Raw genomic sequence first — 26,590 nt, 5'->3', positions numbered from 1 at the left:
CTAGATGCGCTACTAGTTTGGACACTAGAGCTGGCACTGCTGGATGGAATACTAGACGGAGTGCTAGTCGCAGTACTGGATGAATACCTAGCGGAAGTGCTAGTCCTTGCTGCACGGATGTTGGAGCAGCACGCGGCTATGAACCTGGGACTCCAGTCCCTGTGAGTACGCAAGGTGGTACATCTCCTCATATGGCACCAGTTTTTGCAGCCATTGCACTTAACGGATGTTATATTTTCCCAGATTACACCTCTGCATACTGAACAGATCCATTGAACAGGCTGAACAGTTTGCTGCGAGCGGTTGGAATTGCTCTGAGGTGCAGGGGACGGCGTGCTCGATGTTGTTGGCTGCTGACAGCAGCTGGCAATGTATCGTTGTGACCAGTGGCGGTGTGTGGTGAGACCTGAGCACCTCCTCAGGTGGCACCAGTTTCTGCAGACGTTACATCTAACGGACGGGGAGTTTGTCGCAATACGCCTATTGCACACTGAACAAATCCAGATCGATGGACCGGGGTTTTGCTCAATGCCGGCTCGAATTAGAAGGATGGCGAGCAAAGTTGCCGGCATATTTTGCTCACCTGTGGAAAAAACTTCCGGTTGATACAGCTGTCGCTGGGTTGACAATCTCTGGCCGGGATGTTGCCGGGTCGTTCCGGAGCGAAGATCCAATTGTCGTGGGAACGTAGTCTTGTTGTTGTAGTTTCTGGCTCACCTCAGATCTGTTCCTTTACTTCAAGTTTTTCCACTTTTTACTCAAAAAGTGTTATTTTACTTGATGTAAGCATAAAATTGATATTAGAGCAGTTCACAACTTATGCTACTTTTACCATTTTTATAGATAAAGGAACTGACTACTTATTAATTGTATCATGCGTGGTCTGTTTAAGTCCATATTTACATTAGGCAATTTTCTTTCCGACAATTGTCTGTTTGTCGGTGAGAAAGGGTGCTGAGAGGCAAAAATATGTTTTATCTATCTCTCCTTCAAACTGACAATTGCCGCAAGGAAAATTGCCTGATGTAAATATGGGAAAATTGGTTCCACCCAAGGCAAATTGAATTCCCGAGATATAGGCCAGTAAAGTTAATAAGATGAACCGGAAACTACAAAAACGATCTTATTTTGATTGAAAATACTTTAATCTGTCATAATTTTTGTTAACGTTTTCATGCGATTAATTCACAATAACAGTTAATTCGACAGAATTTGTTAGTCTGTCCCATGACACAATCTTCTTATTCCACCATGGTCTGGCCTTATCGCTTCACCTTATGTATTGCACCATGACCCGCACTAAATACTCTTTCTTTTTTAATAAGAAAATATTATTTTTTAGTTAATCTTAAAATGCTCTTATATCTGTACGCCTTTCTAAGACCTCAACGCAAGTTTTTGGCTTGAAATTTACAATTCCCAATTCTTTTAAAGATTTCATTTTGTCCTCCAACGGTGTTTCTTCGCTTTGCAAAGTTTCGTGTAACAGCATAGCAGTACCTAGGGCAGCATTCAACAACTTGTTAGCATCGTGGATTCTGAAATTCAATATATCGAATATAAATGTGAGTCTGATAGAGTATTGTTTTTAATATGTACCTTTTGAATAGTAAATCTGGCCTTCTGCAATACTGCCCAAATAACGCAAATAAATTACGTGTCATATCGTAATTGAATTGGGCTGCACCAGCTGGTGAAAATTTCGTATTCATAACCATACTGTCCAGCATAAATGCATCGATCTGTTGTGCTATTAATCTCAATGTTACATTGAAAAGATTCGATGAGAGTTCTCTTTCCAAATTGTGAAGAACTGTGACCATAACCTGAAACATTTCTCCGGCACTAGGTGATAGTATAAATGGTTCTTTGTTGTTTTGATCCGGCATGGTTGGCCAACAGTCATGTCGATACGGCATGGATTTGGCTTTTATTTCATTAACTGCTTTGGTGGCTAAATTTTTTAATAGCTTTTCAGTCCAATGCTCTAGTTCAGATACGGGATTTTCAAACACCGAGTTGATTTCTTCGGCATTGGGTCCCACCAAAGCTGCATGCAAATGCAAGTAATGGACATTTTCTCCCCATTCACTCAATACCATTTTAATGTAATTGATGGCATTTAAAATTGGTATACTATCGACCGTGCCGCTACTATGAAGTTGAACAAGGCGACGACGAAAATTGTCTATTAACTCCAGTTGTAAACTTAAGAATTGCAACTGATGTCCAGGTTGTATTAATGAGTAATAGCGATCCTTTATGGCCTCCAACAGACGTATAAATTGATCTGCACATTTGGGTATCTTTAATTCATCATCGTAAATATTGGGATCGATAAGAAGCCAGGGATTTTCTGCCTGCAGAATCATGTCCATTTTTTCGGAACAAACTAGAAATGGATGAGAATACAACGTTTTCGGATATGTACATATGTATGTGTATCTTCCTTACATCTTTCTTCCAATGATATCCATTTCAGCAAATACACTGGTTGTGTTATAACACATATGGCACTGGGAAAGCTTGCTGGATAACCAAAATTTTCTCTTAGCTCAGCTTCAAATGCCAGTGTTTCATCTAAGAGATGGGCGAAAAGATTTTCATCACGGCTTATTTCATCAATATCTGCTATTAACTTTTCAATGGTCAATTGAACTAAGCCGCGCATAAATTCCAACTAAAAAAACGTTAATTTGTGGTCATTTTTCTATGGAAATATGGAAAAAGTACTTACCCTAATATTGAAATCTAATTTTCCTGCCTTAACAGCAGATGTTTGGAATGTTTTGCCAACAAACAAGTGTGTCTCTTTACCCCAGTTTAAGATTTGTGTAAAAAACCATTCTGGTTTATCCAAGCGATTTGTCTGCTTAACCCCAGTGAAGTGATACATAAAGCTGAAAGAAGTTTATTAGATAACGTTTTATAAATGGGGGGAAGAGCAATCAGGGCAATCATGAAAATTTCCCTCGAAATTTTTAATAAATAATTTAGAAACGTGATATTCATAAAAATCAATATTTTAAAACATGAAATACTACTAGAATAACTTTTTTTGTCCTTTATTCATTTTTTTAATCAAGAAGTAAATTAAAGAATAACCTAAATATGGGAAATTCTCACCAAATCGACAAAAAATTTGAAATTGGGGAAAGGGAACAAATTTCGCGCGGAATTTTTATTCATGATTGTCCTGCATGTGATTCTTACCGCTGTCTATAGGGTGCCACTAAATATTTGGTTACTGTCGTCAAGGGTTGACATATAATGCTTGGTGTTATCATCTCTAGTTGTTCAGTTTCCTCGGCTGGGGATTTCAGCTGCAATTACAAAATAGCGAATTTTATGTACATTTCAGTTAAAATTTTTGTGCTTACCAGGAATAAGTATTCAGCTAATAATTGCCCTTTGGTAATATTATCGGCGGATGGCTTGATCAGTAAAGAATCTTGTTCTTTTTGTCCCCATTTCAAGGATTTTAAGACATTTTCAAATTCCCTGTATAAAGAAATGAGACTTGTAGTGCCTCTGGAATTTAAATTATCAGATTAAGCTTACTTGGCAAATCTTTCCTTTAACAAACCGTGCCAATGAATAGCTGTTTGATTGGCAAATGTTTTAAGGAAAGGTGCTTCAACATTGCTAAGACGCCCAACAACACTATGTTCGTAATCACCTTCTTCGTACAAATTCAAATAAAGATTTATCATTTTTGCCTCATCTTTACCGTTTATACATTGTGTCAAGGAGTGGCTGAAACAAAGGAAATTAAAAATATCGGTTTGAGATTGATATTATAAAATTAAACCCAAACTATTGATACTTTTGTTGAGTAATTCAATTTAATTTCACCAATCACAATTACTCCGGTCCGATAAAATATTGTGAGAGATTTTGTTGTTTCTATATCAAAAACTAAGAGAACTTTAGTCTTCTTTCCTTTTCCGGAAGAAGTTATTGGCCATGTTGGCTTTTTATATTACAATTGATGAATAAATGAAATGAAATCTAAAGCCCACAACCCACAACAAAGCTGAGATTACGATGAATAACTTAACAGATACGAAAAAGTTACGGGGGGTCCGAACATTTTACCCTGCACCACAAATTTCGGAACAAATTGTCTTGACTTCTTGGTATCTCATAAGAAGCGAATTATTACGCCAATCCTTTAGGTAACAAACCCTCTACAAGAACATTTTAATCACATATTACAAAGACATGACTGGGTTAAAGCTAACGGTTTTTGCGGTCACAAGGTGGTTATCACTGCCAGATTCAAATATTTTCAAAGAGATGTCTCCATTTCCACATTGTCAATTTCAGGAATAATTTATCTTGATTTTTTTTTTAAATTACTCGCATCCTCTCCAACAATTACCTGATTTCTTGTATATCCTGGACAATACGCAAGTATTGAACCAATTTTTGTAACTTTCTGACTTGTTCTAAATCCGGCTTCACAGCATTCAGAGCTTTATTCGACTCCTTAATACGTTCTGCAAGTTTTCTTCCAAATTCTTCCAATTTGGCCATTTGGAAATCGATGCTATCACAAGAAAGTTGTTCACACTCAAAGGCAGACTTGAAACTTGAAATATTATTTGGTTCTTCATAGCTAAGCTGATGTAGAAAAAAAGAGACAACATTAACATTGGATCAGATGACATCTTGAAATCCACAAAAAAACTTCATACCTTCTCCTGTAATTTTTCCAAACGCGACTTGTAGTCCTCAACTAATATCGAAGCTCTATGAAGTTTTTTGAAATCGCTGCCAATTTCATTGTTGATCCGAGACAGAATACGTTCTTCGATTTTACTGTTCATTGAAATCTTAGACATTTTAAGAACAAAATATATAATTTAAACCTAACAAATCTAACACGACAACAAAATATTAAAATAATTATAAAGTTCAATTTAATGTTTCACTATAAGGGGTGACTGAACTAGTTCAGACCCTGGTAAAATAACCAAGGTAGATGTATCAAATAGTACGCTTGAAATCCAATAGATTTCAGATTAGCTTTCATTTGACATATACCCAAAGGAATTGACAGTTGAAATCGAGTGGATTTTGTAAATGTAAACGTAGTAAACATTTTTAAATGTCATTAGCTTTGTTCCTTTACGTTAAAGTTTCTTAAAGTTTTACCACTTTTACCATTTTTAAATCGGAAAGCGTACCTTAACCCCAAAAAGTAGTTAAACTTGAAGCAAAATTTAAGAGAGAGCATGCCAAAATGGCTTTCTCTTCTACTACTTTCTACTCGACAAATTTCGTGGTGTAAAAAGTGGAAAATCTGTTAAACTGCTGATTTGACATTAATTTGACAATTAAGGCAAAAGAAAGAAGAAAACAACGCGAATTGTCAAAGCAAAATAAAAACAAATAAAATAAGTATAAATAATTTATTTTGTTTGTTGTTATTTTTTAAGCAGCCATGTTTGCTATTTGACATCGCTGCAACATCTACTATTTTTCCGTTCCTTTACTTTTTACGTGAGAGCAATTTTGTTAGTTTTCTCTTTTGCTACTTTTACTATTAAAAAAGTAAAGGAACAAAGCTATTATGTGTGTTCGTTTACTCAAAATTGCTCTGTTCCTTTACGTGCCTGAGGTTACCATTTTTTACCATTTTTAACCTGTAAAGTGTTCCCATACTTTTAATAGCATACAATTTACATGAGAGCAGTTTACCACTTTTACCATTTTCTGCCACTGTTACCATTTTTAAAAGTAAAGGAACAGACCAAATTTGTACAAATAGTTAGTGGATAGTGTTCGTTTATAGCCCGTTTCCACGGTACGTCGTTCGTTCTCTATTCGTTGTTCGACCCTCAAATACGAATAAATTACTTGATTCCCCATACAAAATTCTGAGAACGAACGACGATTTTTCTACGTTGTTCAAGTAGAAATACTCTCCGAACAACGATAAAAAATGTCCCATCTCTAAAGTGCAGTACACATTGTCATTTTTGAATGACGATTTTTCGCAATTATCGATAACTGTCAAACCGTCCAGCAAGTACAAAATATTTTGTGGTTGCATGATGAATGACAAAAATGAACGCCCACACTAGCAAGCAACAACAAAGCTGTCATTCAAAACTGACAATGTGTACCCAGCTTTACAAATGAGAGCATTTATCGAAATAAATTAATTATGACAGACAAAATATAAAATTTAAAAATGTAGGGCTTTTTTAGAAAAACTGCAAGACATGAATGAAAGGTAAACGGTTCAACGATTAGTATATGTTCAAAGCTTATGCCAAGTTTACACTAGCGCTCCAAAATCCACTGGATTTCACGAAATCCTGAAATACATCCCGGTGTTTACACTTATTTTTTGTTGATTTCAAACATATCACAATGATCAATGTAGATGCATATGCGCAGCTTATCGAACATGAATTTTCACAACCCAGCAAAATGTTCGATGCCAAAGATGACATTCAATCATGGGTGCAAGTGATCTAGCATGTCATCTTTTTAGCATCTTCATCGATGAATTTTATATGAGCGTGGACCCCAAAAGATGACGTTCTTTTCTGGATCCTAAGCATGTCATTTTAACCAATGCGTTGACATGTCATTTCCACCAATGCTTTGGCATGTCATTTCTACCAATGATTTGACATGTCATTTTCACCAATGCTTTGACACGTCATTTTCACCCATGCTTTGACATGTCATTTTAACCAATGCTTTGGCATGTCATTTTCACCAACCCCTTGGCATGAAATTTTCATGTCTTGTTTGGAAAATGGAAATGCTGTATTGAAATATGGTTTTCATGAAAAACAAAACTCTTTATTAATTCAAACGAATTCATGAAATAGCTACAATTAATTTATCAGTTTAGTTTTTCAAAAGTTTACATCCAAAATTGCAATGTAATCACCACCGCTGCAACGCAAAAGATTACTTCATCCGTTCTCCGCAACTGATATTCTTTCATCTTACAAAAGGTTTTTTCAATTATCTCCCCATCACCAGTTCAGATTTCAACATGGACTCCAAATGCACTCCCTTAAGTATTTCTATTTCGTAAATTACTTTTATTGTTATTTTATAACAACATTTTGGTAATTTATACTCTTTTGTTTAGTGACGGAAATATGTAGGGATCTACAAGCCGGTTTGCTTTAGGGATCTCTAAGAACAAAATGTAACGAACGGGGAGGAGAGACTTTTTATGGAAAATACCATTTATGCTTCATTAATTTATTTTTAATTGTTTCTTTCCAAAAGTAGTTTCTTCTTTATTTTCAGATTCTTGTTCCTTTTCGTTTCCGACTTTTTTTTCAAATTCCAAGAAGCGAGATTTGATTGATTTCATTTTATGTCAGATTTAGAACAGACAAGGGAACTTTTAAAATAGCAATGTGTGCAGTCCGTTTCTATTTTTAGCTCGATGGTTGGGACTTCATATAATACCAATTGTTTAGAAGTTTTAGTTGTTTGATATGCAGGAAATGTAAGACAACATCACGACGACAGTTCTAACAACTTTGGTCTGTTCCAGAATCTGCAAGAATCTACTTATTTTTACTACGATAACAATTTTCCTTTATATTATCGGAAAAAATAGTAAAAAAAAGTAAAAAAGTATCAGTCGGCTTTGCCGACAGAGATATACCCTCAGCATATGTATATTGAAACAATTTTTTTCCCAAAGTACGTATGCATTTAGGGGTTTTAAAAATTTTGGGAGTTTGAACAAACAAAAATGTTGATTAGGATTAAAGATCAAAAGTTTTGCGGAGGAGATACTAAAAGCAATGGATTGACATTGACCGTTATGGAAGTGGATCTCCAGCCGCAACATATGGTGCCATAGGGGGTTTTTACACTCTTCGGTCTGTTTGCTCAAGAAGTATGGACTTGCCTCTAAAAAAAACTTTTACCATCGTAAATGAGGCAGCAAATGCAAGTTGCTTCAACAAAAATCAAAGTGATTTGATATCAGGTCTTAAAGTGAACTTATCCGAAATTTTGTTTGGAAGGTACCGGACGGAGTGGACAAATATAGTCCATATTTGAACCTGATCTATATCTGGTAGATATATTAGGATGTGTAAAGTATAGACCAATTCGGCCACTCCCTTCAAGAGTTACCGTACGAATAAATTTTCCGAACATTTTTGAACTTTTGTGGGGAGGGTACCTTAAGGAGTGGACCGATATGGCTTATCTTTAAACTTAAACTATGTTTGGACAAAATATTACTAAGACCATATTTTGGACCGAATCAGCAGATCCGTTCGAGAGTTATCTTGCACTCCAACTACCTTACACGGTGTCATAGGGGTTTTTTGCAACTTTCATGCTATTTTCTCAGGAAGTATGGACTTGCCCCTGATGAAGCTTGTACCGTCGTATGGAGGGCAGTGAATACAACTTGCTAAAACAAAAATCAAAGCGATTCGAGAGATGGCCCTAAACTGAATTTTTCCGAAATTTTGTGTGGGAGGTACCCGAAGGAGTGGACCTATTGAGACCATATTGGAACCTCATATTACTCTAGTAGAAAGTTTACACTGTACAAAGTATGGACCAAATCGGTCACTCCATTCAAGAGTTATCGTGCGCACAAACTTTCCGAACATTTTCGAACTTTTGTGGGGCAGGTACCGGAAGGAGTGGATCGATGTAGCTCATCTTCGAACTTAAACTAAGTTTGGGCAAAATATTAAGAAAGCCAAAATTTGAACCGAATCGGTTCATCCGTTCGAGAGTTATCGTGCGCTCCAGCCAGCAGGACAGACAGACAGACGGACGGACATGGCTAGATCGACTCCAAATTGTCTGAAACACATTTCGTCCAAACATACTTGGGGTCTAAAACCATTATTTCGATGAGGCACATTTTCATCGTATCAAAGTGTATATACCCTCCTTAGCCTAAAGGCTGAGGGTATAATTAGTAGATTTTTGCAGTACTGGAACATACCAAAATGAAAATAAACAGGTGTGTAAATAAAAACACAAACATAATCTCTATTGGATCGATGGAATGGGTACAAATGCTGATGAAAAGATCGGATCTTTCACGACTTCCTTTGCATTGGTTCAAATCCTAATGAAAAGATCAGATCTTTCACGACTTCCTTTGAACCAATGCAAAAGATGACATGAAATCACGTCATCGCAAAGAACCCCTTCCGTCAAATTTTGCTGGGAAGTTGTAAATTGAATTAATCATCAAAAATATAAAAATATAGAACTTTACAACTTTATTTGGAAAATTATCGTAGAATTATCTATATATTGTATTAATTGTGTATAGTACTAACAAATGAAAAAATAAAAAAATATTTTATCGTTGAGACATCATAATAAAAAATTTTGATAGATAAAAGTTGTGCTCAGAACCTGCATAATATTAGTACTTGCAGTAGTTTTCCCGTTTAGTGTGCTAAAAATGCGTCCCCGTACTCCGAAATGTAGCAAGACTTGCACTTCTCTTTAAACAAAAATAGCGCCGAATAACACCTTCTCCCGTTTTCTGCCATACAATTTTGGCCTAGTAGAAACTATCAGCAAGTATTTTCATTGGCATCTTATATGATAGCTGATACGTTGATTTTGACATTTATGCAATTTCCGTCATTTTTCCGTTCCCGTATTTTTTAAGAAATTTGTATAGGGAAGCAATTTTTGACTATTCGCTCTTTTTTCTAACACTACCATTAAAAAAGTACGGGAACACAATTAAAAATAGCATTGTAACAATGTAATTTAATATTTTTTCACATTGTTTACAAATTTTGATACTAAAATTTTTTGTTGCAGCAATTGACCATCTACCTTGTTTATTGTAATACGTGAAAAGTGTTGCAACTTTTGGTACTTTTTTATGCAGAAACAGGGTTGTATATCATGTGTACTGTGATTTCGCTGAAATCACGAAATGAGATGATTTCATTTTTGTATGCGAAATCATGATAAATTTTGCTTGATTCCGCGCGAAATCACGAAACGACGACGAATGTAAACTAAGCATTAGTCGATGGTCACACTAGCGAGTTTTTGTTACGAAAAATAAGAAGAGGCAACATCATGAACACAGAAAACCATGTACAAAGGTTTCACTACCTCATACCCCTCGCCTATAAACTCGAAGTCGCCATGTTGAAACAGCGCTAGTGTGACCTTCGACATAGCAAATTTTCTATTCTCTTTCATTGCAGTTACATTTTTTGTCCATTGTTTCAAATTCGCGTACAAATCTAGAAACAAAAGTCATATACCTGCCTGAAAGTCTGTATACACAAATATTGTTCTGACATGTCTCTCTCTCATTAATTTTGAAAATGGAAACATATAAAAAAAACAGAAAATACAAAAATTTTCAAAAAATATGAAAGAAAAGTGTGCAATTAAATATAAAATATACATTCGCAGGAAGTAGTAAAAGTTGTAATCTGCTCCCATATGAAATGTGTGGGGTCTGGAGTAAAGGAACGCTTTTCGAGTAAAAAGTGGTAAAAATTGAAGATTCTTGCACGTAAAGGAACAGAGCTATTATGACTGTTCGTTTACTCAATAACCCTGCGTTTACACATGACAGGCCAGTTGAGTATATGTATTGTTACGGAATTAGATTTAACTAATCTCCGTGTAGACGTGGTTTTATTCCCCGATACGATTTGTACCAAATAAAACAGGGTTCGTTTTAGATTACGTTTCTACAATGCTTTATTTACTTTATTACACTTATTCAGAACCGACTTTAATTACAAAGCACACAGCAAGTCTCTAGTTAGCACGCAGCTCTTATTTAACCGATCTGTTCAGTTCAACGCTTAAAACACAACTCAACTCGTCATTGCCAGTTCCCCTGTATTTATATCCCAAAGTCTCCCTGTTCGAGAGTCCTCTAGAAAATGTCTGGCAACTCCTCGAATATGTACAACGAACACACAGACGCACATTCGCACTAAGCGAACAACCAGACTCACATACATGGGGGATGATCAATGACGTAATTACAACAACAAATAAATGCAAGAAAAGAAGTAACAAACTAAACGATAATTACATGATTATGGCAAAACAAACAAAAGAACATTAACAAAAGGTAATGTAACGACTAGAATGATGAAGAGAGTTCTACATGGTAGTTGTTGTTGCTTAAATAAAATAACTGCGTAATAAAACGTTACGTTACAATTCAAATTTTTAAATTAACGGAAATTAAACTAAATTAACTTAAACCTATCAGTTACATTCGTAACATTGCCTCCCGCTTAAGCCTGTTCGTCCCGAATAGGCACAGTTCCCTCTCTGTGGTATGGGCATTGGTAACACTGCCTCCCGCTTAAGCCTGTTCCTCTTGACTAGACGCAGTTCTCGTTCCGTAGTGGTGGCAACCGATTTAGATGTACCCTCTACTGCGTCAGCTTTGGACTTCTGCTCTTCTGGACGTTGCTTTCTCTCCAGGAATCTTGACGTTATACCTTCTTTCTTTGTGGTCACCTTCCTAAGTGCCACCTGGTCTTCATCGGACTTGTCTTTCCTTGTTGTACGGCCGCTTTTCAATGGACGTTTCCTCGACGTACATCTTCGCTTTTTCCTCCTCGTTGCGAGATTTTTCCGCTTTCGTACTGGCCATTTTTCGGCGGCTTCCACCTTCAGCGTACGGACATCTACAGCGATTTCGTCAGATTCTGCGCTAGGGCGACACATGCTTTTCTTCTCTTTGTAGCCTACATTAATCGGTATTTCCACATTGGACCAAGTCATCACACGGTGCTTTATGTCCAGGTTTATATCGAAGGCAATCATGAAGTCTACACCAAGTATAACTTCGTCCATAATATCGGCCACTACAAAATCGAAATTTACAGATTTTCTACCCATGCTCAGCCTTTGGTAGGCCTTTCCATGCACCGTTTTAGTCTCGCCTGTGGCCGTCCGCAATTTGACTCCATTTAACGGCAATATCTTCCCTTTTACCAAATCCGGTCTAATAATGGACTTTGTTGCACCGGTGTCCAATGTCAAGGTACGCAATACACCATTGACGAAGCCTTTCACCGTTAAGTTGTGGTTCTTCTGCTGGACTATGGCTATAGAAATTGTGGGACCATCGTTTTCATCCTCTGCCAGCGGCGCCTCGTGATCGACGGAATTCATTTTATTTGATTCACCTGATATCTCTCTTTCCAGATTCTTGGCCACCGGTTGGTCGTCGCTTTTTGAAGGCGGTGAGGTGGATCTGGGCCTTGGTCGTTCCAATATGCATTCTCGTGCAATGTGTCCAGCTTTACGACAGTTATAATAAGTCTTCTTCATTCTAGCAGCCCCTCGTTTCACACACATCAGGGCATCTTTCAGCAGGTCGACAACGGTCTGGGAATTGTTGTCCTCAACTTGCAGCCTCCGCACGTTGTAAGCTTTAGGTTTCACCAGCATCTTCGCGGTTTCTTGGCCCAGGGCAAATGACACGGTTTCTGCAAATGTTCCTATCGGTGCCGCATACGTCGCAAATTTTATCTCTGGATCACGAATACCACTTGCAAATGTCTCAATCTTTATGCGGTCCACCAATGGATGTGTCTCTCCTGCATATGCCAACTGCGCCAACCGCTCAATATCAGCCGCAAAGTCTCATTTGGCTTCTGGACTCTTCCCCTCTGTTCCATTCGGTAGATCTCTTGCTTGTGTTCACTACCGTACCTACGTTCAAGAGCAGCCATTATATCCCCATAACTGTTTCTAGAAGCGGCGGGAATACTCTGTAATACGTCAGCAGCATCACCCTTCAATGCCATAAGGAGTGATACCGCCTTTTCGTTGTCGTTCCAAGAATCTCTAGCAGCCACTGTCTCGAACTGTAATTTGAACACATTGAAAGAGGTAGAGCCGTCGAAAACTGGAGGCTTAATTTTTAACGCGTTATGGATAGCTCTCACTGGACCGCCTTTAATTTCCAGTTCCGACATTTTCTTTTCTATGCCCAGAATCTTCTCATCTTGAGCCAGAAATTTCTCGTCAACAGACAAAATCTTTTTATCCAACTCTTTAATTTGTACCTCCATGTTTTCTACTCTCTTTTCAATCACCATCGTGATGTTCTCGAGTTTCTCGTTAATTGTTCTAGAATTTACCTCTAATTTTTCCTCTAATTTCCTGGAATATTCTTCACTCTTTCTGGAATTTTCTTCCATTTTAGCATCTAATTTCTCCATCATTTTACTGGAATTTTCTTCAACCATTCTACAATTTTCTGCTTTCATTTCCATCATAAGTCTGGAAGTTTCTTCATTCTTTCTAGACATCTCTTCTAACATCTTACAGTTGTCAGATTTCATTTCCGCCATAAGTCTGGAAGTTTCTTCATTTTTCTTATTCATTTCCATGGAGCTACCTTCTATTTTCTTAATTTCCAGCATCATCATAGCCAGCATTGATTTCAAATCGTCAGCCCTGGCAGCTACCGACGAAACTTCCTCAACGCTGGATTCTCCCTTTGCCGGTAACTCGACTTCCTCCTTACCGTCGAACTCATATTCATCGATGTTTATTCCACGGCGCTCGAACTCTTCCAACAAGCGTTTTTGTAGTTCGGCCTTGTTGCCAGTAGAACACAACTCCAACTTACTTAGCTCCTTCTTCAAGTCTTCCACTCGTAGATCCTTAAACTTCATTGTAGGATGATCGTAATCTCACTTCCTGACACCAATTGTTACGGAATTAGATTTAACTAATCTCCGTGTAGACGTTGTTTTATTCCCCGATACGATTTGTACCAAATAGAACAGGGTTCGTTTTAGATTACGTTTCTACAATGCTTTATTTACTTTATTACACTTATTCAGAACCGACTTTAATTACAAAGCACACAGCAAGTCTCTAGTTAGCACGCAGCTCTTATTTAACCGATCTGTTCAGTTCAACGCTTAAAACACAACTCAACTCGTCATTGCCAGTTCCCCTGTATTTATATCCCAAAGTCTCCCTGTTCGAGAGTCCTCTAGAAAATGTCTGGCAACTCCTCGAATATGTACAACGAACACACAGACGCACATTCGCACTAAGCGAACAACCAGACTCACATACATTGGGGATGATCAATGACGTAATTACAACAACAAATAAATGCAAGAAAAGAAGTAACAAACTAAACGATAATTACATGATTATGGCAAAACAAACAAAAGAACATTAACAAAAGGTAATGTAACGACTAGAATGATGAAGAGAGTTCTACATGGTAGTTGTTGTTGCTTAAATAAAATAACTGCGTAATAAAACGTTACGTTACAATTCAAATTTTTAAATTAACGGAAATTAAACTAAATTAACTTAAACCTATCAGTTACATTCGTAACAGTATTGATTGTCAAAATCCCAAAATTTGCCTGTGTGACGTGGGCGTCCAGACAACTGATAAAACGGTTGTCTTTTTTGTTATTTGAAATTGTTTTATTTATTCAAAAATGTCCATGTTTACTGTCTACCAAAATTACAAGACAGTGCCGAGGCGACTAGCCAAATGTTTGTATGTATTAGTATTGGTTTGTTCCTTTACTTTTGAAAATGGTAAAACCGGCAAAAGTAGCAGAAGTTATAAAATGCTCCAATATGAATAGTATTGTGTCTGAAGTAAAGGAACACTTTTCGAGTAAAAAGTGGTAAAACTTGAAGATTCTTGATTGTAAAGGAACAGAGCTTATGTGTGTTCGTTTACTTACAATTAGTAAAAATTGTTACTGGATGTTGTTCGTTTACTCTACAGTACCATGCAAAATACCATAGTCTATTACAATCATGGCACAATAAGAAGGTACAGCTCCAAAAACAGCTGATTTTCAGACTAGTTGTCAAAATGCATTATAATAAAATCTCATACAAAATGTAAACAAGCAATTCACAGCACTGCATTATTGTGATCAAATTTGACGTTTGGTATGATTTGATGTAACACCTCTTATTCCACCATGATTACAATAAATGACTGGACTTGTACAAATTATTGAGTAAACGAACAGACCTAGTAAATCACAGTTGTATTTGCAGACAGTCTGTCTTTTGTAAACGCCTAGTAATTTGGACTTACACTATGTTTACATTTACGAAATCCACTCGATTTCAGATGTCAATTCCTTTGCGTATACGTCAAATGAAAACTCATCTGAAATCGATTAGATTTCATTTGACGACTTATGCTTGGTTGACATTTACGAAATCCACTCGATTTCAACTGTCAATTCCATCGCTTAAACGTCAAATGAAATCGAATTTATTTCAGATGAGTTTTCATTTGACGTATACACAAAGGAATTGACAGTTGAAATCGAGTGGATTTCGTAAATGTAAACCAAGCATTAGCAATGGAATTGACAGTTGAAATCGAGTGGATTTCGTAAAGGTAAACATAGTATTATGCTAGGTTTACACTTACAAAATCCACTCGACGTCAAATGGAATCAAACCGATTTCAGGTGTGATTTCATTTGACATATATGCAAAGGAATTGACAGTTGAAATCCACTCGATATCGGATATGTAAATGTACTATTATACCCCGTTTGCACTTAACCGGATTTAATAAACCCACTCGGTTTCAAATGTCAATTCCAAAGCGCAAACTCTAAAGCCACACGCTGAAACTTTCATACGAAACTTTCCCATTATTTTGGCGTTCTTAGGTCGAGTTTCCCAATACAGTAATTTCATAGAATTACTTTAGTATGGAACTCGATCTATAAACGCCAAAATAATGGGAAAGTTACGTATGAAATTTTCAGCGTGTAGCTTTAGAGAAACATCAGATAAATCCTCATAAAAAAGGTTAAATGCCTCGACACATAAGCGGCTGGCTTTCTGACTGAAGTCATTTCAGAGAATAAAGAAATGTCAGAACCACATTTGAATTAGGTCGAACATGGTCTTTAAGGCCTCGACGCATAAAAAGCATGGCATTCTTGCTTAAGTCAAATCTGATAAAAGACTAAAGACCAAGTTCGACCTAATAAAAAGATTTCAGAATCACATTTGAATTTGGTCGAACTTGGACTTTAGTCATTTACCACATATGACTTAAGTCCTTGGTCTCACTAGAGTGTTTCATTGAAACAATTTCATGAAAACAAGGGTTCCTAGGTCGAGTTTCACAGTAAAGTGATATCATAAAGTTGCTTTACTAGGCGTTTACACACAGACAATATTGGCAAGACAATAGCAAAGTTACAAACCATTTTCACCAATATATTCATACTTTTCTCTATACATATTTAAAAATGTATAAAGTTTTTGTGAAAGAGGTTTGTATTTTTGCTATTGTCTTGTCAGTACTGGCATTTGTAAACGCAGGGGTAGTGGGGAACTTATCTGATCCAATGTGACTTTCGACTAATGGGTACTTTACACGATATGTTTTTTACATATGAGTTGTCACTTCTCCCATACAAAATGTATATTCAAAGTGACAACTCATATGTAAAAAACATATCGTGTAAAGTACCCATAAGCATGAATGCCATGCTTCTTATGTGTCGAGGCCTTTAGTCTTCAGCCAGAAAGCCAGCGGCTTATGTGTCGAGGCCTTAACCCGGCAAAAATCTTTGAACAAGCTGCATCGCCTGCTTCATTTCTGACCAAGGCGTATTTACCAAGGTAGATACATCAGCCAAAAACTGCAACCAAAACCAGTTCTGTAGGCCTATTCTGTAACTTTTATCGATTGAAAAGTTATTAAAATATCTTTTGTTTTTGTAACAACTACAAAACAAACAAATGTAATTGTTGTAAAACAAACAAGGAGTAAAGTTGTTAAAAAGTTACTGAATAGAGGGGCTGTTTATTTTACAACAATTTCATTTGTTTGTTTTGTAGTTGTTACAAAAACAAAAGCCATTTTAACAACTTTTCAATCGATAAACGTTACAGAATAGGCCTACAGTACTGTGAAATATCAAACATGTTTTCCAAAAAGTAAAGCAATTCACACATTTTTTAACAAAATCTCATTAGGCAAGTATTAATAAACGCATTATTACAAAAATTCATAAAAAATCCACAATTTTTAATTTTGCGTGTTTCAATTACAACTTTTTTGACAGCTAGCAGTACATCAGCTGGGCTGATGTTCCATGTTTCTGACATAATAAAGACAAAAGAATAAAGGCCTGCGTACATAAGCTGCTCTGCCTGATTGCCTTGCTTTCCTACTTAATTTTTATTCTTTTATCAGAAGTAAGCAAGGTAAGCAGGCAAGGCAGCTTATGTACGCAGGCCTTAAAGGCCGAGCAAATTTCGAACTAGGTTGCTCTTTTCTTTTTTATTCTTTTACCAGAAGCAAGCAGGCAGCTTATGTACCCAGGCCTTAAGGTAGAAACACAATGAAATACGCCGCTTTTTCACGCTCAGTTTCATGTAATAGACTAAAGGCCAAGTACTACCTAATTCAAATGCATTAGACAGCATTTGAATTAGGTAGTACTTGGCCTTTTGGAACAGAATGAAATACGTCGCTTTTTTACGCTCAGTTTCATGTAAAAGATTAAAGGCCAAGTACTACCTAATTCAACTGTTGCCTAATTTATTTGAGTTAGGTAGTACTTGGCCTTTATTCTTTTACATGAAACTGAGCGTGAAAAAGCGACGTATTTCATTGTGTACCCATGTTTGTATTAGTATCGTTTTTCTGTGCTTCGGATGTTCTCAGTTTGTCACACCCACATGCAATAGATGCTGAGAGTGGGTGCATTTCAGGGTCGTTCTGGACTCGCCCATGCGATGGACTAGGACAGAAACCAAGTTCATGCTGCCAGTAAGTGCTCGCCTCCCCCTCCAACAGTAGTCGGACACGCAACACTTAACACCAGCCGTTGTTGTTTCAATTCCTGAAAATTCAACCTTTTTGCAATTTAATTGCAATGAGCTCCGAGGTAAGATCGAGGAAATAGTGGATTTCATGAGTCGAAAGAATATCAATGTCGCGGCGGTGCAGGAAAGCAAGCTCAACAACAACTGGAGCATCAATCCAATCTTTGACCAGGGGTTTCTCCTCAACAATTATGTGTTTGTGTCCCTGTATTTTTCACCATAGGAGCGGCAATTTATCCCGGAATGCCTGCTCTAAGCTCACACATGACAACAATGTTGAGATGTAGGGAATGGGTGCACTTCCATGGGTGCTGTGGCCTTAGTCGCACCCAGGATTAATGCGATAGGTACGTTGCTGCATGCTGCGCCAGAACATCTCCCATCGCCGGAATACGAGACGCTCCCGCAGCGAAATTATGGACTTTATATGGAAAAACACCATGGTCGCCGCAATCCAGGAAATAATTCTCACCGCCTCCTGCAGCTTGCAACCTTGCTGAAGTTACAATGTTTTGCGGAAGGATCGCACAAAAAGGGGAGGAGGAGGAATTGCCTTCCTAATACACCGGTCTGTCCAGTATAGCCTATCTTGCTTGATCTTGACTCTAGTGACTAAAACATGGAATCGTCTTGCATGGAATGTATGGGGGTTGGCATTCCGTCCTAGGGGGTACAGCGCTGGCCCAGCAAATTAATAGCTCCACGTTTTGCACGGTGAATTAAAAAGCTCCTACGAGGATTAGAGGAGATTGCCACACCTCGCCAGATATCAACTTGTGACCATTGTGGCACCAGGTTAGTTATCCTGCCAGCCCGTCATTTCCCAAGATCAGAAGAACAGGGAATAAGGCTCTCAAGTCGCTTGCTGGCAGCAATAGGCTGGCCTGTGGTGAGCTATGCGGCACCAGTGTGGTGTTCAAATGTCAGCGCTACACAGAATATTCAAACCTGCCAGAAAGCCAACCTGAGGACTGCAACAAGGTGCCACATGACACCTTCATTAGGAGGCGAAAATTTTACAGGTGCATCACCACAAGATATTGACGATACGCCCTTGGAGCATCCCTGCCACATTCTAGTAGACAAGCTTTCCCCACACAGGTACGTCATGAGAGATCTTCGTGATCTAAAGGGAGAGGTCCAAAGATACACACGAGAATCTCTAGATTATCCAGCCTCTCAGGCAGGCTTGAATAACATTCAGCACAAAGGCACAGCGTGCCTTACTCGGAGGCCATCCCCCATCTCAGCAGAAGAACCCCAGCTTCGAAGACAAACACGAGTGGTTTTTGCCGAGTCAAGATCCGGACGATGCACCAGCCTCAATTCTTATTGGGCCCGATACCGAACACCCGCCAATACTATGAACTGGGAGCACACAACACTCTGTATTTGTTTAATAATAAATCCACTCACCTGTCTCCTGAATCTTTATGGACGGAACCAGTCCAGGTTGCAGCATTTTTATGTATTGCGATGCGTTTGCGTTTGGTATTTTTTTAGCGCAAGATATTTGTATTAACGCACGATTTTGACATACCCTTTTGTATTACAGATTGCGGCGGTGCCAGAAAGGAAAATGGAACAAAAATACATGCAAAAGGAGATACGAAAACGCATTGGAGATGTATTTAATTGCCTTACGCATCGCATTTTTCTTACGCATCGCAATAGAGAGTAACCCCCCAGAACCAGATAACTGTATAAAATATACGAACAAACATATTTGCATTGCTACAACAACAACCAAGGAACCCATGGTAAGACTAGGAGTGTCGTGCCGAAGAGAAGAATGCGACATATAGGCTTACTCTGTAGTCAGCAGCAAAGCGTAGCGCACGAGATATCGGGAAAAAAGGTGAAACGTCTTTTCAGCAGAAAAATAGAGAAATGGAAAAGTGGGAGTGTGAAAAAATCTAGATGTGCAGGAGCCAAAATGAGCCCGAAAATCCTAGCAAAGAGTGTTTCACTCAAACTGATGGCTTTGGTAGAGGTACATCCTCCTCTAGAGAGCAGCAAGATAATTCAATCCCAAAAGATGGTGTTGAATGTATACCGCCCGGCCAAGATGAGGTAATCGCAGCACCAGGAGCCGAAGGCTTACCATCCGAGCAGTTCCAAACCGGATGCGACACGTTGATAAGGTTTATACATCATCTAATTAGCACCATCTGGCAAGAAGAACGCGTACCCGACAATTGGGCATATGTCTGCTTCTTATTGCTTATAAGATAGTGTCAGGGATATTGAGCGAACGACTGAAGCTTATGATCAACGAAATAATTGGACCCTAACAATGCGGCCCGATGTTTGCCATGAGGCAAATCCTGGGAAAAAACAAGAGATACAGATCCACACTTACTTATAAATACGAGCTGCAGGGCGAAGAGGAGGGACTGTCGCGAGCCGATTTCAGGTAGGGACTCCCTACCTTCAATGTGTTCCCCTAACTCCGGGGAGTTAACCGACCACGTATCTGTAGATGTTCCAGAGCCTCGTTGATACCTGGGTGACTCAACGAGTATTAGGGTTAGCTGCCAAGTTCTTGACGTGATAAAGAGGCTATGCGCAGTGGACCTCAATCCCTCTATAAATCAATGACTAATGGATATACAAACTTTTAACAAAAAAAAAAAAAACTAAAAATCAACCATCGACTGATGTAAGTGTGGGGCCTTGACACCCTCAGTCTTCACTCCGATAAGTGTATCAACCTTACTAACCCTGACCATCACATATATAGACACGGACAAAATACCTTAAAATACTGTCGCCGGCAGCTCGAGGAATGGACTAAACTAAGGGCGGAGATGACGATCCGGAACTGGCTCATATAAATGATAGCCTAAATAGCCATAGTTTTCACTCCTCAACCTAATTGAGGAAAATATACCCCTAACTCTCAAGGATGATATTTGTAAGAATTTATGGCTGACGGAAGAGGATAAAGCCATGGACTCGACAGTGATCCATGTCCCAACCTCTACTTATAATACTGAGACCCAATCCCGCCCGACTTGTGTCGGACAAATCCGAAAAACCTTTGTTTCTCAGGCAAAAAGCACTGGATAGGGAAAGCGACCAAAAATCCCAAAGTCAAAGAAGCGAAGTATAAGAAAGTATGATCAAAACATCATCAGCGTAAGGGAATTTCAGCTGATACGATTTAACCTCAAGTTCATGAGGAACTATCCTCAAGTTTTACTAAAAACTCTGGAAAGACTGCTGGACCTTGGCATTAGAGCCAAGTTTTCAGCCACAGACCTAAGTTCCGCCCAACATGCCTACCTAAAAGGCAAATCGGTGGAAACAGCATTAAACGAGGTAGTTGGACACATTGAGAGGAATATGGATGGCTCAGACTATACGCTAGCGGCATTTCTCGACATAGAGGGGGCCTTCAATAACGTTAGACTTGAATCCATACACAGCTCTCTAATAAAACTAGGTGTCTCGACTATACTGGTCAATTGGATTGACGGCATGCTCAGTAGCCGAATAATCAATTCAAGCATCGGTGGAAGTTCCATTCGGAAGCAGGTCACTAGAGGTACACCTCAAGGTGGTGTAATATCACCACTACTGTGGCTTCTAGTGATAAATGAAATACTCAAGGATTTTGATAGGCAGCGCATAAAGACGATCGCGTATGCAGATGACGTTGTCATCATGTTCAGTGGGAAGTTCCCACAGACACTATCAGAACTCTTGCAAGGAGCTCTAGTCAAATTATCTAGATGGGCACTTAACAACGGACTCGGAGTGAACCCATCAAAAACAGAGCTAGTTTTGTTCACAAATAAAAGGAAGGTCAGACCATTCACCCTACCAGTGCTGGATGGAGTTAGTCTTGAACTCTCTTCGGAAGCCAAATACCTCGGCGTCATTCTTGACCACCAACTCACGTGGAAAAGGAACGTCGAGGAGCGCACCAAGAGAGGTCTAATAGCTCTATATTCCTGCAAGAACTCCATTGGTAAGAGTTGGGGCCTGAGACCAAGGGTCGTTCATTGGATCTATACGACCATTGTCCGCCCAATTCTTACTTATGGCTCTCTGGTTTGGTGGAATGCTCTGAACAAAACGACATATCTAAACAAACTGAACAGCGTCCAAAGAGCGGCATCAATTCTAATAACTGGTGCCATGAGGAGCACTCCACAAGCTGCCTTAAATGTGCTACTAGATCTACACCCACTGGACCTAGTAGTGCAGGAACAGGCAGCAATGAGTGCCCTTCGGCTGAAGGAGCTAGGTTCATGGCGCAGTTCGGAACACGGACGAGCTGCAATCCTACGTCGATTCGGACTACCAACGGCCTTGGGGAACATTAGTGACTATATGTCACCACAAATGTCGTTCGAGGCAGTGAAGGTGCATATACCCCATAGGGATGATTGGACACTTAGTAGCCCACCTCTAGACGGTATAGAGATTTAAACCGACGGCTCTAAGATGGAAACAGGCACAGGAGCAGGTGTCTACAGCAATTCCCTGGATCTACATACGTATTTCATACAAGCTGAACGAACATTGTAGTGTCTTCCAAGCTGAAATCTTTGCGATCAGGAAAGCGGCGGAACTGATTAACAACATGAGAGGGGATATATCTGGACCGGTGACTATCTTTGTTGATAGTCAAGCGGCCCTAAAATCTCTCAGGTCCCTATATATCAAGTCCACGGCAGTTCTGGATTGCAAACACGCTTTGGAGCCACTAAAATCAATCGTCACCTTGTGTTGGGTCCCAGGGCATTGCAACATCGAGGGAAACGAGGCAGCCGACGAACTGGCACGCTGCGGATCGGAGTCACAAAACATTGAAATCGACAACTCCATCAAGCCACCACTGTGCCACTTCAGGAGAGAGATAATACAAAAAGGTCGGGAAAAATTGTGCCAGCACTGGCAAAACTTGCCCAGCTGCCGCACATCAAGGGCAATCTGGCCAGTCCCGTCGAAGACAAGAACCGCCTCACTGCTCTCAATGAGGAAACCAGACCTGAAACTAGCAGTGGGGATCATCACGGGTCATTGCAGAACGAGATCCATGACAAGTAAATGGGAAGAAGACTTGGCCGACTACTGTAGGCTTTGCGAGGATGAGGAAGAAATAGAGACGATTGAGCACCTTTTATGCCGCTGTCCTATGCTCATTTCCAGAAGACTGTGTACCATGGGGGTACATACCATCCAATCGCTAACAGCATTTAGCCAAGCAGAGCCGACCGATCTACTTCACCTTGCTAAAGGCCTGAAATGGCCCCAACGTACTGGGATTGCAACAAACACCACCTCTGCACAGTAGCGTTGTCTAACTCATTCCAACTACATTTCATTTCTCATCCACAGGCAATACACCATCACACCACACCTATGGTCTCTTTTAAATCGCACCCATAACCGTCAATTCACCAACAATCACCACCACTAACTAAGATGTCAAAATGTCATACACAGACCGGATCAGAATCCACAGAACCTACATCCACAACCACATCACCTACAATCTTCATCCATACACAACCACAGTCAAACATACGTATACACATCACACCAGAATATCTTCAATATCCAGGATGAACACAATGGACCTCAAGGTCTCCGAGTGGAGTGGCTGCCCATACAGCAGCTGCGCATCCTATAACCTAACCTAACCTAACCCGAAGCATGTTGACAACACTACATCGACAAGGCTGACCCCAATGGGAGCATCAGCGACTGTCATTTTAAGGACATCCTTATCTCAGACGTGGTTGACCAAAGGAATGAATGTACGGCTTGGCCAGGCTGCTCTGCACATGGGGTCACGGCGATTCTTCTTTATTTGCAAATTCGGTATTCGAATATAAGCGACCATACAATTGTAGCATATTTCATTGCAATTACATAGATTACAAATGTGATATTTTTTTCATGAAATTTATAAATTATTGATAATTCTTTCAAAACTGCTTCTATTTCTTGATATACTGAGAAGATTAGCCGTGTTGTTGATATTTGTCCAGTCTTCTATGTTTTTTATCCAAGTCATCTCTTTTCTGCCTCTGGTACGGCGTCCTTCAATGGTCATTTTAAGTATTGCCTGCAGGAGCTTATACTTTCCATGTCGCATGATGTGTCCTAAGTATGCCGTTTTTCGTTTTTTGATGACAGATACAAGTTCTCTCCGTTGGTTCAAGGTATTTTTAATACTCTTCGATAAATCCACATTTCGAAGGCTTCTAGTCTTTTTATGTCAGCAGCTTTAATGGTCCAGACTTCTGTAGCGTATAATAAGACTGACCATACATAACATTTAATAAATCGTACTTTTGTCTCAATGTTTATATCATGGTTGGTCAAAACTTTTTTATATTTGAAGAATGCATCTCTTGCCATTTCTATACGACATCTTATTTCCTTTGAGGGATCCCATTGGTCATTAATTAGAACCCCGAGGTATTTAAAACTTTGTACTCTTTCGACGTGTGCGTTGTTTATTTTTAACATTGTTTCATTGTGCGAATTTTTCTTACTAACAATCATCAGTTTTGTTTTGTGTGTGTTAATTTTAAGACCATATGATTCGCTGCGTGAAGTGAGTGCATTTACTAGTTTTTGAAGTCCGGATATACTATCGGCTAATACTGTGGTGTCATCTGCATATCGGATGTTATTAATATAAGTACCGTTTAGTTTTATTCCTTCTTTTATATTTTTGACGGATTCTTGGAAAATTCTCTCTGAGTATATGTTAAACAGCAACGGAGATAAGATACAGCCTTGCCTGACCCCTCTTGATATCAGTATATCGTCGGTAAGATTGCCGTTGACATCAATCTGTGCAGTTTGATGCCAGTACAGACTCCGAATGCACCTGAGTTCTTTGTCATCTATCCCAATTGACGAAAGTATCTCCATTAATTTGTCATGGTTCACTGTGTCAAATGCTTTCTCATAGTCGACGAAGCATAAAAAAATGTCCTTGTTAGCCTCTCGACATTTTTGAATAAGGACCTGAACACAGTATAATGCTTCCCTCGTCCCCATGCCTTCTTTGAAGCCGAATTGATTTACACCCATAGCTTGTTCACATTTTTTATAAATTCTGTTGTGTATAATTTTAAGGAATATTTTAAGAGCGTGGCTCATTAAGCTGATGAGTCGGTGGTCACCACAGTGTTTCGCATGACTTTTCTTAGGAATTGCTTTAAAAGTTGATTTTAGCCAGTCTTGAGGGTAGTGTCCTGTATTATATACATGATTCATTAACCTTGTTAGCAGGTCAATATTATTTTCATCTATGAGTTTTAGCATTTCTGAAGGAATTTCATCCGGTCCTGTTGCTTTCCTATTTTTCAGAGATGTGATCGCAGATTCTAACTCGCTCTTAGTAATGTTTGTTCCAGTCATCGCTTGTGCTGATTGGGTATTAAAACTTGATCTGTTGACGTCTGTAAATAGGCTTTGAATGTAGTTCTTCCAAATTGCTTGTTTCTCTGCATTCTCAAAAGCTGGTTCATTATTATTGTTATACAGAACTGGCGACATAGTTCTATGATATATACCAGCTGCTTCTTTCAATTTCTTGTGTAAATTAAAATCATCGTGTAAGTTTTGTAATTTTTCGATCTCCTGGCATTGGCTATTAATATGTCTGATTTTTGCAGCTCGAATTTTCATTTGAATCTCCCTGTTTAATTCCCAATACATTTCGTAATTCGAGTTTTTGTATCGTCGTCTTTCGCTAAGGAGTTCTTGTATTTCATTTGTCACGGCGATTAGCTATAAGAAAAAGGAATCACCAGATTTTTCTTGTTCAAACAGATAATTACATTGACTCGCGTTGGGAAGGCAGCAAACTGGAATGTCGTATCTCTCAAAGAAATATCATGTGGGATGGAGAGCTCAGTATGGGTCCCTTTTCCTTCGATGGTGTTGGATCGAATACTGAAGTTAGTTGAAAAGCAGAACGTCGGTCTTCAGATGAGAAAATCAAGAATTCTTAACTCCTTCCGGGAGAACGACGGACTTGCCATCAAATTTGTCAACTACAAGTCTGGAGAGGACTACTTGTTTTTAGACTAAGAAGATTATGCTTCTAAATACCTCCAAAGCACCAATAGGTAGAAAGCTGCAAAAGCTTAGCTTTTTGCAGATAATGGGCTAAGACGATTGTGCTTCTAAATAGGTAGAAAGCTGCAAAAGCTTATCTTTGTGCAGATAAATCTAAATCAGGTAAACGGACTAAGTGACAAGACTTATACAGCGTTCGCCGCCTCGGATGGGGACAGGATAAGGACATGCATAGTAGCTAAAAACAACCTTAATTTAATCCTCCTGTCTAATCACAGTTTAGGTGGCATTACCAAAGTACCTACATGTACTACAGTACCTAACGTTAGAGTACATAATAATTTAACGATATTTAATAGGGGTAACATCCCAACTTTTCAAAACAGACTAAACGGGAAAGTGATCGATATAATCGAATCACTTCACTCGAAGACCTTAAGGTCCATTGTGGTCATCCAGAATATTTCGACTATTGCTTTGTGAGACTGCATATGATTGGTTGGTTGATAAGGGGTGTTGTGTAATTGGAGAGGATGAGTTGATGTGGATCAGGTGAGAGTATTGTTGTGGATGTCAGCTTTGGGGAAGTTCGGGCTATTGAGTTGTAGATTTTTGTTGAAGGTGATGAGTTCATGTGAATCGAGGTTTGTTTTATTCGCAATGTAAGTATTGTTGTGAA

The 26,590-nt window shown here is 38.9% G+C and overlaps 1 protein-coding gene across 1 annotated transcript; it reads right to left on the bottom strand.

Annotated features, from left to right (window-relative positions):
* Positions 1 to 1,309: 1,309 nt before the first annotated feature.
* Rint1 (RAD50 interactor 1) lies at positions 1,310 to 4,985 on the bottom strand. Its single transcript, XM_073979853.1, has 9 exons — positions 4,701 to 4,985; positions 4,385 to 4,626; positions 3,562 to 3,756; positions 3,381 to 3,501; positions 3,214 to 3,323; positions 2,738 to 2,900; positions 2,455 to 2,680; positions 1,600 to 2,392; positions 1,310 to 1,538 (listed from the first exon to the last, which is right to left on the bottom strand). The coding sequence occupies exons 1-9, from the start codon at positions 4,845 to 4,847 to the stop codon at positions 1,349 to 1,351; spliced, it is 2,187 nt and encodes a 728-aa protein (XP_073835954.1). The 5' UTR covers positions 4,848 to 4,985; the 3' UTR covers positions 1,310 to 1,348.
* Positions 4,986 to 26,590: the final 21,605 nt, after the last annotated feature.

Source organism: Musca autumnalis, unplaced genomic scaffold, assembly GCF_047663935.1.
Source record: "Musca autumnalis isolate F117 unplaced genomic scaffold, ASM4766393v1 scaffold_4, whole genome shotgun sequence".
In the NCBI taxonomy this organism is placed as follows: domain Eukaryota; kingdom Metazoa; phylum Arthropoda; class Insecta; order Diptera; family Muscidae; genus Musca; species Musca autumnalis.
The sequence above is the reverse complement of the archived record's forward strand: the minus strand, read 5'-3'. Positions and strand labels throughout refer to the sequence as shown.